General features: G+C 59.6%; 1 protein-coding gene across 5 annotated transcripts in view; it reads left to right on the forward strand.

The window, feature by feature from the left end:
- TRAPPC9 (trafficking protein particle complex 9) overlaps positions 1-13705 on the forward strand; it is a 156166-nt gene that overhangs the window by 101072 nt on the left and 41389 nt on the right. For all 5 annotated transcript variants that reach the window (XM_014549021.1, XM_014549024.1, XM_014549023.1 and 2 more), the window contains one exon: positions 2325-2435. In XM_014549021.1, the coding sequence (XP_014404507.1) occupies positions 2325-2435 (111 nt within the window). The remainder of the gene's footprint in view (positions 1-2324; positions 2436-13705) is intronic.

Below are 13705 nucleotides of genomic sequence, written 5' to 3' on the forward strand. Positions count from 1 at the left end.
CCCTGCCCTCCCCCACGCCTGTCGGTGGGTCTGTCCTGCAGGACCTGCTCTGACCTAGGTCTCCCAGGAGGCTTTCGGGGCTTCCCTGTACTTCAGAAAGACGGGCCCAGGGAGAGAAAAAGCCCACACAGAAAGCAAGCGGGTTCATGTCCGCTCTGTCTCGGTGTGGCGGGCAGGGTGCTCAGAGCCAGGACACAGGTGGGCACGGCTGCAGGTTGGGAAGGGAACCCATTCATGGATCACAGAGGGCACAGGCCACCGGCACGTCCTCAGTCAGAGCAGGAAAGGGTGAGTCCAGGCACCCAGGGAGCCGAAACACAGGGCCCAGAGGGCCGCGTGCCCATGTCCGTCCATGCGGCTGGGAGCGAGGACACAGATGTTGGAACCTTCCCCTCCCCGCTCTAAAAGTCATCCATTTCCCTTCTCTGATAAATGTTTCACCAACTCCCTCTTCTGATGAAAGATTTTGCTGTGATTAAAGATTTCATGAAGTTATGACAAAGGCGGATAGATTGTTCTTGAAACTCATTTTCCCGTGAGCGGAGTGAAGAGGCCTGTTGTAGGCAGCTGTCAGAGCTAATGAATATTTTCCAAGAGCTGAACCTCTGGGGAGACACCCCCACCCAAGGGCCCAGGAGCAACCGGTGCGAACCTGCCCTTCTGAAGGCGGGTGTGGGACGCGTCTCCCGAGCGGCAGCGAGAGCCTTACGCTGCCGCTCTCCCTCCCTGCAGGCCAGGCTCCGGTGCGCATTTGAAAAATGGATATTTCCCAGATGCCCTGGCCTTTTTGATGACATGTGCATATGTGTGCACGTGTGCGTATGTGTGTGTGTACACATGTGTGCAAGGGTGTGTATATGTGGGTGCACACGTGCACGTGTGTATGTGCACACCCACAGAGAAGTTACTGCCCCGCTCTCCTCGGGTCCCTTCTCTGGAAAGAGCAGGGGGTGGGGCTCGGTTTGGAACCTGGTTTGTCTGCTGTGAAAACTAGAGGCTTTGAGTGCTGCCTTGAGTCCCAGTCATCGCCCGGGCCTCACTATCCTTCCCCATGAACAGGACCTGGGAGCACAGCCCTGGGTTATGGGGAGGAGTGACCTCACGGGTGTTCCCCTCCGTCCCTTCCCCACCAGGAAGCCTTGTCCGCACTCAGGAGATGCCCCCGTGGGGCCTGCTTGGAGGTCACACCAGGTGGGGCCTCCTTCCTCGAGTCTGTTTTCTGTGAAAACTGCTCCCCTTGCTCCTCCAGAAGGAGAGTGGCTTCCGCCTCTGTTGCTGCCGTGGGCACGCTGCCCCGCGCAGATCAGCAGGCACATGGGCGACCTGGCACGTGCAGCTGAGATGCTTGGCATTTGCGAGACCGTGTTCGTTCTAGGCGGCATTTACCTGTAATGGGAGCTGAACTGATGGCGCCGACCCCACTGAAGCGTGTGGTCGGTCTTGTTCTGTGTGTGCAGCTAATGAGCCTGGAGGGCGGGGGCGTGAGGGCTGATCCAGCTGCTCGGCCACGACACGCCCAGCCCCTCCTGGCCCCCGCCTCCCGAAGCCCGTGGTGTTTCCTCGTGGCCTCGAGTGGTTGATGAGCTCCTCGCACCCGGGCACTCTAGGGAGGGCGGGCAGGGAGCGGAGGCCGAGGGCGAGCGCCTCCTCCTCTCGGGCCTTGTCTTCTGTTGGATGGTGCGTCCCCTGCAGTCTGTCCTCACTGGCAAGGACTTTGACCCACGGCCTCCCTGTAGGAGAGAGGACAAAGTAGCGGAGGCTTCCGGTGGGGAAGCGAGCCCCCAGTGTCTTCCACACCCCGAGCAGGAGCCGGGGTGTGAGAACCCACAGCAGCCACGCACATCAGCATCGGGCTCTTCCCCAGGACCAGGCCCCGGCACCCCGCACCGGGCTCGGGCCTGGGACCCCAGGGAGCAGGGGCTGATGGGACTGTGACTCGGATGTGGCATTCATGGAACGACGCTGGCCAAGTGCCCCCCTTCCCGCCCCCCGCTGTCTTACTTACATATCAAGTGTTCTGGTCCCCACACCTGTGAGTGAGGAGACTCCAGTTACCTCTCATGGTTGCATGGTTTGTTCAGGGCACAGCAGGGTTGTGAGCATGTGACCCAGGACCGAGGAGGACCCCAGACCCACTTTTCTGAGTCGACAGTTTTGCTCAGAATGCGCCACAGTCATCTGTCAGCCCAGGGGCACTGGGCATTTTTGATGAATCGCAGTGCCGACATCCTCAAGGAGGGGAGGACCTTCTGGGGGAGAGAAGGCAGAGCCGCTCTCCTCTCAGCCGCCAGGCGATTCTGAGCCTCCCTCGTCTCTCCCTGCAGCACCCGGCAGTGCCACCTGCTCCTGGACGTCTTCAACTCCACGGAGCACGAGCTGAGCCTCAGCGCCCGCGGCAACGAGGAGCTCATCCTGCATGCGGGCGAGTGCCAGCGGTGAGTGTCCCACATCCCCGCATCCCCATGTACCTCTCCCCACATCCCCACATCCCCGTGTCCCCGCCTCCCCACATCCCCACGTGCCCCCACACCCCCTTGCTCCCCTTTCATCAGAAGGCACTGAGTGTCTGCTTCTCTTCTTCCTGCGATGGAGCATCTTATTGATGCTTTTCTCTTTCCTGAGCCTGTACCCAGGCTCTTTCCTGCGCCTGGCATGGAATTCTTACACCAACATGTGCACCCCCGTCTCAGCTGACAGAGACGGAGTGAGCGCTTGTTCCATGGAAGTCTCTCCCAAGGGTTGGGTGGTGGCTGTGGGCATGGGGATGGGTGTCACAGGGCCCATTCTTTTATACTAGAAATGTACAGAATATAGTGCTACCTTTTATTTATTCAACATTTATGGAAAGCACATCTTCTTGCCAGGTGTGCTTGGTCCTGGGAAACAGACACTGTTCTTTGGGGGCAGAACCCAGGCCCCCGGGGATCTCCCCCCTTAGCCTGGGATTGGGTGCAGGAAGCACGACAGGGGGCTGGCCAGGGCCCAGGAGCTGGGCTCATCCCCAGCCAGCCCTGGGGGTTGGGGACAGCTGTGTGGGGAGCTTGGTGGGTGCTGCGCAGCCCTCCATCCTACTGGTCGCCTCGCCTGCTCATGGCTGTTTATCGGTGGCTAGTGGACAGGAACTTCTGTTTCCAATCACTTGTTCCTCGAGCACATTCTGCATTTGCTCTCTCGGACCCTGCCTAACGTGGCGCCTCCGCCCTCCCCTCGGGCGGTGCTGCTTTGTGAAGCCATTGCACTGTTTGTGTTTGCTCCTTGTGTTTGGGGAGGTCTCTGAAACAGGGATGGCGAGGCCGTGCGTCATGAATGCTAACGGAGACCTCGCTGGGAACATCTCAGCGGGTCGGTGCCCGCGGGGCTCCCGGGCCGGCAGGCGAAGCTTCTGGGCTCAGGAACCTTTGTACTTGGAAAACGTTTGACTGATAGGAACTCACCAGGCGTCGTTTCCTGCTCGGGGGCCTCAGGGCCGCCTTCTGATCCCCGTCTGCAGCTGCGCGTGGAGACGCGGGGTGAGGGCAGCCCCGTGTTGAGGGAGGCTGTGCCCACGCGGCCCTTCACCTGGGCCTTCAGGGCGTTGGCCACAGTCAGATATTCCCCCCACGTCGTCCTTGTTCCCTAGGGGTGTGGCTCCCTGTGTCCACAGGTGTCAGGAACCTTCAGAGGAGGGGCCTCGGCCACGTGGGTCCCTCTTCCTCCGTGTTGGGGGGATGCCATGAGATGTTAGGTTCCCATGAAAACGAGCACATCCCGCTGCGCACAGCAAGGCCTTGGGAGCTGTGGGGCCAGTGAGCACGCTCCTCCCGGACGCTCTCCTGACCAGGAACCATCTGAGCTGCAGGCGAGTGCTGAGCACGGGATGAGTGTGTCGCTGTTACTCGTAGAAACCCTGGGAGCAGCCAGTGTCGCCGACAGGGCGTGACTAGTAAACTGCGGTGCGTTTGTGTAATTGGCTGTTGTGCTGCTATCAGAAATGATCTTTTCATAGAATGTGTCATGTGTGCCCGCTGTCACAGTGCGGGCAGTGCAGCGCAGACATGGGCGGGGAGGCAGGCCCCTTAGGGAGGGACACCGCGCGGCCACAGCGGCCGCCAGCATCCCAGAGTGGTGGGTTTCCCCAGTCCCTGTGCCCGTGCGGCCGGGATAGCAGCCTTCACTCAGAAGTCAGTCCTGCCGGCCGTGGCTCAGTGGTTGAGTGTCGACCTATGAACCAGTCAGGGTACATGCCTGGTTGTGGGCTCAATCCCCAGTGAGGGGCGTGCAGGAGGCGGCCGATCAGTGATTCTCTCTCATCATTGACGCTTCTAGCTCTCTCTCCCTCTTCCTTCCTCTCTGAAATCAATAAAAACATATTTAAAAAAACAAAAGAAGTCAGTCCTGCCCTGGGAAGCCTGCCTTCCAAGGAGAAGACAAGACGGACAGACAGTAGGGAGGGCGCTGCCTGACAGTGTCGCAGACTCTGGTCGGAGGGGAGCCCTGAAGCCCCTGGTGGGAGCTGCCTGGGCCTCACGAGGAAGCGAGGAGGCTGAGCTGGGCCTTGTGATGTGGCAGGGCCCTCGCATGCACGGGAAAGGCGGCGTGACCCAAAATGGGGGAAGGGAGGGAGAGTTCAGGCGCTGGTGGCACCTCAGTGGGGACTGCGTCCCGGCAGAGGGGCTGTGAGTAGGCAGGCTGAGCAGTGTCGGGCTCACACACGCTGTGAGGAGGCGTGAGGGTATCGACAGGACAAGCCTCACGGCTTGGCTCTGGCCCCTGGGGACCGAGGGCCTGGGATGGCCTCGCCCGGCTGCTCTGGTCCCCAAGACGGCCTCCCTGCCCACTGTGCTCCTTTATTCTCCACGTGGGCTGAGGGGAGCCAGGGCGGCCAGGGGCCTGATTGCGGCCCCCACTCAGGGTGTCCTTCAGCTCAAGCCCTCGCCACCAGCTGACTAGAGTCTGTGATCGGCCGCTGCCTGGCATTCAGGCCCTCGCTTGCCGGGCTGACCTGACGGGGAGGCCGTCCACACCGGGAGGCGCAGAGCGAGCTGCAGGGTGTCCGCGGGGGCTCTGCTCCTCCAAGTCCACTTGGATAGCAAGTCCGCTGGACGAGCCTCCACTCTGGGTGGCCCCATGCGGGGCCGCTGGCCTCACTCTCCGCACTCTCTCTGCACGTCCGTGTGCACGTCTGCGAGGCAGAGGGAGCGGCCTGAGTACTGGGCGCATGTGGGCTGGGCACAGACAGCACATCCATGGTCCCTGGCCAGGGCCCGGGTGCAGGGCTGTCCTCCCCAGTTTGTCGCGGAGGGACCGCAGCCCTGGGTCGGAGCCACTGCTGCATGCGGGCCTGTCCCTCTTCCCGACCCGGGTTCTTGTCTCTGCAGGGTGCCCATCAGCTCTCCTGGCCTTTGAGGGGACGGCTCAGTAGCGGCTTCGGTGAAGCCGTGTGCCCGCCCACAGCCCCAGTGCTCTCCAGGGCTGTGCCCCAGGGTCGCCCCAGTCCCCTGTGACCTTGAAGTAGCCAGGGCCACTTATGCCCTCCAGTTTCTATGGCAACTCCCTGGGCCTTGCTGTGGACAGAGGTGGTTGTGGCTGTCGGGACTCATTGGCGTTAAGGTAGCTATTTTTAGCTCCTGTGAGGAGACGCTTCAGTTAGGGCTGTCACAGGGCAAAACATGGGCCCAGCAGCGGCTCTGGGCGCGAGCGAGCTGGCTCTGAGCAGGGGCCTGGTGCCGGGTTTCCTCACCCGACTGACCTTCTCTGGCTCCTCCAGCTCCTGACGCCCCACAAAGCTCTTCAGGGTTCAATAGCGTGACCTCCTGTGCCCAGTTCTGGGTCCACAGAGCCGCCCAGAAAGAGGTGCTTTCCTCCCAGGGTGGGGCCACCCTAGCCCCTCCCCAGTGCTCTGCGGGCTCGGAATGTCTGTCCTCCAGCGGCGCCCAGGCGTCCAGCTGGCTTTTGTGCCCCCTCCCGTCTCATTTTCTTGGCACACTCCTGTTCACCGTTCTGGGGAGAGCCCCAGGGACCCTAACTGCCGGACGCCTGTAGGGTCTCCCCGTTCAGGGTCCAGTTCCGTTTATTCTTCTTCAACCGTCCACGGTGTTGTCACTTAAATGTAACTATTTGACTTGGCGAGTCTCTTAAACCTCCAAGCCTGCTCCTCCTCCTGTGGTAAGGAGGAAAAGGGGCCCCATGGGGCTCTGTGAGGGTGAGCCGAGACCCCGTGTCAGAACCTGGCCTGTGGCTGGCACACAGCGCTCACTGGCTGCCCCTCGCTGATTCTGAAGCCAGAGGAGCAGGGCCTTGGCACAGGGAGGCAAGGAGCCAGCCCTGTTGAGGCTGAATTTGGGTGCAGGTTAAGCCGCAGAGGCGAGAGAAAGCAGTGTATTGTCCAATGCAGGCCTGGGGAGCTGGTCCATTTCTGCCTCTTTCTCTGAGGAAGGAGATTAGAGGAGGAGATGTGTTCTTATGGAAATGCAGTTTGGGGTGCTGAGAATGCATCACTGCAGCGAGGCATTCCTGAGGCCGGAGTGTCTCCGCCCAAAGGCGCGGGACGCGGTGATGGCGTGTGGTGATGGCGTGGGACGCGGTGATGGTGCGGGACGCGGTGATGGCGCGGGACGTGGTGACGGTGCGGCTCTTGCTCTGCCCGAGGAGCTCCACGGTGCCGTTTCTCCGCTGCGTGGCCGTGGAAATGGTGCTTAAGCGTATTAATGCTCTGGGCTTTGATTATTTCTCTGAGACTCTCCGGCCTTCAGAGCCCTTTGCTGCCGACTAGAAAGACTGATCTTGGAGCCGGTCCTGAGGTTTTTCTTAGAAGGGGCTGGAGTGGGGTTCCCGAGACAGATGCGGGAGACACTGCACAGCCACTTCCCTGCAGACGCACACTGCCCCTCCCGTCTCAGGTGTTCTGGGACGGCCACTGAAGACAATGATTGATTTTTTTCATTTTTTTATTATGAAAAATTTCAAACATGCAGCAAAGTTAAAAGAATTTCCCAGTGAGTACTGGTAAACCCCCCACCTAGATTTGTCATTACTGTTTTGCTATAGTAGCTTTATCACGTATCTGTATACACACACACACACACATATATATGGTGTCGCAAAAAATGTATACACTTTAATAGCTGATAGCTGTTAAATGAAAATGAAATGTTTTAATAAACACTGCCTTTATAATTAATTCATAGTGTGTGTATACATTTTTTGGGGGGATACCCTGTATCCTATTTAATGAAAGCCTAATATGCAAATTGAGCGAATGGTGGAACGACCGGTTGCTATGACTCACACTGACCACCAGGGGGCAGACGCTCAACGCAGGAGCTGCCCCCAGCCCGCAGGCTCCAACTGGCAGTGGTGGGGGGTGGGGCCGGTGAGCGGGCAGCCCCAGGCCAGCTAAGGCAGGTGCCAGTGGGGGACCCCCTCCCCACATCGCCCTGCCAGCCACCCTGCAGATCCACCCTGATCGCTGGCCAGGTCTAGGGACCCTACCCATGTATGAATTTCATGCACTGGGCCTTTAGTTTTTATATATCTATTTATATATCTACATCTTTTTAAATCCATGATATTTGCTCATGGATTTTAAAGTAAGTTGCAGACATCAGCACACTTGCCCCTAAAAACATGTGACATGCATGTTGTCAACCAGATTGAATACTCGGTGATTTCAGAATTGTAAATAGGTGGCGACTTGTGTGACGGCCAGCCTGGCCCATGTGGGGAGGTAGCTCATGCACTTGAGTGGAATGTGTATCTGAGGTTGCTCGCTGCATGGTCGCTCGTACCTGCTGGGTGGGCACGAGCATGGTTTTGTTCACTTCTGTCTTTACTGTGTGTGTTCTTCGGCCTCTCGGTGAGGACAGGACGGGGAGTGCACCCAGGGCGCCTTCACTGGCTGCCGTCAGCGCCCTGCCCGCACACGTTGCTGTTGTGGGCACTTGGGCACCACAGCCTCAGCCAGGACGTGGTCTCCACTGAGGCGCCACCAGCACGCCTGGACCCTGCGCCTCTCCTCCCATGTTGTGTCGTGTCGCTGCTCCGGTGCTCCCACACACTCCACAGATTGCCCGTGAGTAAGGGAAAGCATCGAGGCGTAAATCACCCAGAGCCGGGTTCCCAACATGGACGTGTGCTTTTACTCTTTGTTTCGCAGTCTCTCTGGCAGGCCATTGTCATCACGATAGAGCAATAAATCAGAGCCGTGTTACAGGGTGAAGCGCCAGAGTTTCTCATTCGCCGCCTTTGCGTTCCCTCCCTCCTCCGGCCCCAGACATGTGACCCTCACTGTCAGGCTGACAGAGTACAGACCTGCGCTGTCCGGGGGCTGCCTGTGCCTGGCCTGCATGGGGCTGGCTCTGCAGACGGGACAGTCCCAAGCCCATGGCCTGTGCAGACAGGTAGGGGGAGAGGGGAGCTCCGGGGGCCTCGGGATGGCTTAGTCTGTGCCGAGAGGGCAACGACTCCTTCCCTTTCTCCTGGACCATCCCCGATGCTGGGCTTCCGTGTGCCGCTGTGTTAGCTACGTGCCTGAGGAGCGTGCCAGGCCTGGGAGTGTTCGCCTTCTTCCTGGACGCACCACGTGATCCCACAGTGAAACCTCGAGTGTGAGGACCGCCGTCGCCTGCACTGGCCCATCACTAACCCACAGTCCTCAGGCTCCGCCTCTGTGAAACAGGTGTCACACCTGCTCCTGAGGGGCTGTGAGGATTGGGTAACATGGTCCTTGAGGGTGTGCATTCAGGCTGAGGCTGGCACCTACCACTCATGTCCTCCTGTTCCGAGCGGACGGCCGAGCTCCCCAGGTTCGATTGTAGAGGTGGTGTTGGCATTGTCTGCAGGCCCCTGCCTGGACCCCCTGGGCAGCTGGGAGGTGGGAAGGCGAGAGCAGGGCTGGCTGCCTGCGCCCGACAGTGGAGCCGGGAAGCCAGAAGGCTCTGGCACCTGAGGGCCAATGCTAGCAGGCGCGGTCCTGTCCTGCCTCGGTTTCCGCCTCTGTGCCAGGGGCACTAGTGGGTTGTGGCGAGTCCACAGGTTACCACGTGTGTGCCGCACGGTGAGCACTGGAGGTGCCTCTGTGTCATCCTCCTCCTGCTGGCCCGCGTGGCCTCCTTCCGTTTCCTTCCTCTCTGAGCCTCTCCTGGGAACGTTCCCGTCTTAGCTCCCTCCCCGTGGGGCCTGAGCTCCCTCCCCGTGGGCGCCAGGGTGCCTCTGTGTCATCCTCCTCCTGCTGGCCCGTGTGGCCTCCTTCCGTTTCCTTCCTCTCTGAGCCTCCCCGTGGGGCCTGAGCTCCCTCCCCGTGGGCGCCTCTCACTGTATGGCAGGTCGAGGGTGGGGGGGTCGAGGCTGTCTTTGAATGTTCATCTCGTCACTGTGACGTTTCTGCCCTTTTAGCGCCATGGCCGGAACAAGTTGGGTATAAATAGCGCTTCTCTGTCTCCTTGAAGGCCGCGAGCGCTGCTGTTGGCCTCCTGAATGGAAACCAGAGCTCATACCAGAGCTTTGATCTCGCCGTGACCGCCCTTGTTTTCGGTGTGATCTGAGCCAGCTGCCCACCTGTGAGGGGAGGCTGCCCGAGAGAGGCCACTAGCAGGCACTTAGCTGTTCTCACAACTGTTGACATTACAGGCCAACCCCAGGCTGCCACAGCTCCTGCCCTGGCCCCACAGCCTGTCCCTTGCAGGAGTCGGAGGGAGGTAAATGCAAGTTAAAAGAGGGCACAAGACCCCAGGGGCACAGCCCCCCGTGAGCATCATCCCTCACCCAGTGCATCTGTGACGTCCAGGTGGTCCACACTTGTTCAACACCCACTGCGTCATCTGCAATGCTAGGCGTCACCTTTGTGTCACCTGTGGGTAACAGAGGGTTAGACAGACAGCGGGACCTCCTCACCCAGGACTGCCGGGCGGAAGAGCCCTTCACCTACCGTCCCCGTCTCACAGGTGAGCACCCCACAGGCCAGGTACCACTGTTGGCGTGCGTGCTCGGTGCTTAGCACGTGGCCTGCGGCATCTTAAACCTCACGACTGCACTCTCAGCTCGTCCCTATTCTTACAGCTAGAAAGTGCTCCAGGGGGCCAGCTGACCGACCCCGAGTGACACAGACGTGGGTGCATGTCCAGGTGTCCGTGTCTCCGCAGCCCCGAGCTCTGGACATGAGGGGGGGGCAAGCGGACATGTGGGGCCCCTCCCCGAGCTTGGCACACACCCTTCGATGGTTTGCAAGGGAAATCTGAGCGTTTCCTGTTCTTGTTTGCTTTTCTCATTTAATTTAGGGAATAGGAGGTTTAATTCAGAATCGATGAAATGTGTAATTAGATGTAATAGTCCTTTTTTACTAATGGCAACTGATTTAGTATGATTGAGGCATTTTGTTAACAAAATGGGGCACTTCCCTCCTTAGCCAATCAGCTCTGCACTGAGCAGCTCCCTCTGGGAGGAGAAGGCTCCAGCCACATGCAGGCCTGCTGGTGCCTCTTAGCTCAGCCACTGTTTCTACAGCACCTACTGTGTGCCGGGCCATGTGCCGGCCGCTGGGCAGGGGAGGACAGATGGGCTCTGTCCCTGCTTGTCAGAGACTCTCCGCCCGCTGGGGAGACCCGTGCCTGCGATGCTGGGCTTTTTGATGAGCTTCATCAGAGACACTGGGAGCACAGGGGGTGGGAGGGGAGCTTACCTGGGAAGGTGGGGCTGAGACCTGGGCTAGACCACCGGGTGCTGAGTGTTCCCGTCCCGATGAGCAAGACGTGGGGGTGATGCTGGCAGTGGGAGTGGGGGAGACCCTGGTGGGGTCCGGATCCCAGAGGCTGGTGCCCTGGCACGCTGTCAGGGTGCAGGGAGCCTCTCTGGCCCCTTCCTTGGTGGTGTGAGTGCAGGCTGGTGTGTCCTGCTGGCTCGGTGACGGTGCAGTCATGCCAAGAGCTACATAGGAATAGCTGGTCTTGGAAATAACGAGGACTGACGTGGGTACCTCGGAAAGAAGGCCAAGGCCTGGGCGTTGAGGAGCCCCTACTTCTCACCACCCCTCCCACTCAGGTTCAGGTCTCCAGGATCTTTCTGGGCTCTGCTCACCAGGCCCTGCCAGGCTCCTTGAATTCAGCACGTTGGTCAGCGCCGCCCTTCCTCACGCTCACTCCAGCTGCCAGTGGTGCCATTCCCTGCCTAGACCTCCCCTGGCTGCCAGCTGTGCCCCGTCCAGGCCTCTGGGCCCCACCGTGTCCCCATCCTGACCTCCTCCTGGCCCTCCTGCTCGCAGTCTGCTGCCTTGCTCCCCCGGCACAGGTGGCGGGCAGTGCAGGCGCGTGGTCAGCGCTGGCCTAGTTCAGGCTGGGCTCGGACACTTCCTGACGCTCCCCTCCCTCCTCGCCTGGCATCCCGCTGACTCTACTCATGGGATCTTGGCTCCCAGGCCTCTGCCTCCCTGTCTACACCCCTCATGACACTGGCAGTTCATTTGGAGCCTCGGTCCCCCATCTGTAAACCGGGACCCACCTGCCCACACTCGGGTTGCACCGGGTGAAGTGGGAGAAGCTCCAGAGGCTTGGCACAGGGGCCCGGCTCCTCTCGTTGCAGCCCCTGCGGGACACAAGGGGAGGGAGCTTAGTGCCCAGCCCAGAGAAAGGCCGCAGAGCGCTAGGGATTGTCATTGGGAAGCTTTCATGCCTCCCTGGTACGTAGCCTCTTGGAAGGAATGTTGGCTTCTGGAAATGGGTTCTAGTTTTTATTTTCTAAAGGCGTCTCCTTTAGTTCTCAACCCGAGTTCTATAAATAGGTCCTGGAGTTTTGTTGACAGAGCTGTTTGTTGAAGGTTGCATGAATGTTACTTTGCACACAGATGATACTCAGGCGATTCCGATGTATAAATTCCTGGAGAAGCCGCACCTCGGGAACTTGTCTTCCTGCTGGCGGTTCTGGTTTGGATGGGGCCCTGGCACTGAAAACTGGTCCCATCAGCCCCTTCCCAGTGTCCTCCATCCGGTCTGAGCGACACCCAGGGTCGGTGGTCACAGTCCCGTCCACCACATCCTGCTCCCGGCAGTGACAAGCCCATCCGGGATGGTCCCCCCCCTTCGCCCCCCTCCTGCCCTGCCCCCTCAGCTCTGCCAGCCGGCTTCCCAGCTGCCCCCGAGGTTGCCCGGCAGCACTGGTTGTCCCTTCCTGCACCCCCATAGCACCTTGAGCACCTGTGTCATAGCTCTGACCACCACCTGACAGTCCACCTCTCCGCTCTTCTCCCCAGGAAGGCAGGTGGGGTGGGGCGCAGCAAGGCCCCTGAGCGAGGCCCTGCCTGGCAGGGTCTGAGGGGTGCATGGAGTTAGTGTCTGGAGGGTGGAGCCGTGGGGAGGGGCCAGCCAGCGTCCATGCAGGGCCGAGAGCAGAGGGCTGCCTTAGAGCCTGGCTCTTTGTCTCCTGTGACTGCAGTACAGTACTTTATCTCAGCTCACCCTCTGTGATGGGGGTGGTGACACAGGTCCCCCTAAGTGTAAAATGAGATAGTGCATGCACAGGCGCCTTCTCTGCACCGTCTGGGGTCTCCTCCTGGGTCCCTGCAGCTAGTGCCACACCTGAGGGTTTAGCAGAAGCTGCTTCAGCAGCAAGAGGCCACACAGACTCCTGCGTGACACACCACACGGACTCCCGCAGGACACACCACACGGACTCCTGCAGGTCATGCCACACGGACTCCCACAGGTCATGCCACATCCACACCTGAGGGTTTAGCAGAGGCTGCTTCAGCAGCAAGAGGCCACACAGATTCCCGCGTGACACACCACACGGACTCCCGCAGGACACGCCACACGGACTCCCGCAGGACATGCCACATGGACTCCCGCAGGTCACACCACACGGACTCCCGCAGGTCACACCACACGGACTCCCACAGGTCATGCCACACGGACTCCCGCAGAACACGCCACATGGACTCCTGCAGGTCACGCCACACAGACTCCTGCAGGTCATGCCACAAGGACTCCCGTGTAACACGCCACACGGACTTCCGCAGGTCACACCTCCTAGCTATCCATCACCTCCCAAGGGAAGTTCAGTTTACTTCCGCGGGAGGGTCCCTCTAAATCCGACTCCTTGGTTTGTATTTAAATGTCATCTTTAAGACGTCTGGGGCAAGGTCTTCAGCTGTTTAAAGACTGAATCACACGGTGCGGCATTTAAGACCAGCGCTTTCTTTAATAGACTCTTTGAACATCTCAGCACCTTTCTTTCGTGCCAGCTCTTGACTATTACTGACACATTTGGCCATAAAATGAAACATGAAAATTGGCAGTCAGTCGTCGTATTAATTCTACTTCACTCTGACTCATCAAAGATGAACGGGATCATTAGCGGCAGGGATGGTCTGGGAGGGGCTGGGAGCGCGGGCGGGCGGGTCGGAACTGCAGGCCAGGTCTGCGCTCCGCCGGCGCCTCCTTACCTCCTCGGCACCTGGGTCTCTTCCTCTGCACGTGGGGTCAGCAGTCACCATGGCAGCCACTATTTTGAGTGTCTTCATGTACCGGGCACTGTGCCCGCCACTTTGTATCCACTATCGTCTTTAATCGGCACAAAATCTTACAAATGGGCTTGGTCAGCCAACAGAACGGAGGGTCTTGTAGAGAATGTGATACTAGAGCGTGAACCTGTAGGGTAGAAATGGCTTAAGACAAGGGAGCAGGAGGGCACAGGGGCTGGCTGTGGGCAGGCGGGCGCAGGGGCTGGCAGTGGGCAGGCG

This window comes from Myotis brandtii, unplaced genomic scaffold (genome assembly GCF_000412655.1).
Source record: "Myotis brandtii unplaced genomic scaffold, ASM41265v1 scaffold532, whole genome shotgun sequence".
Taxonomy (NCBI): Eukaryota; Metazoa; Chordata; class Mammalia; order Chiroptera; family Vespertilionidae; genus Myotis; species Myotis brandtii.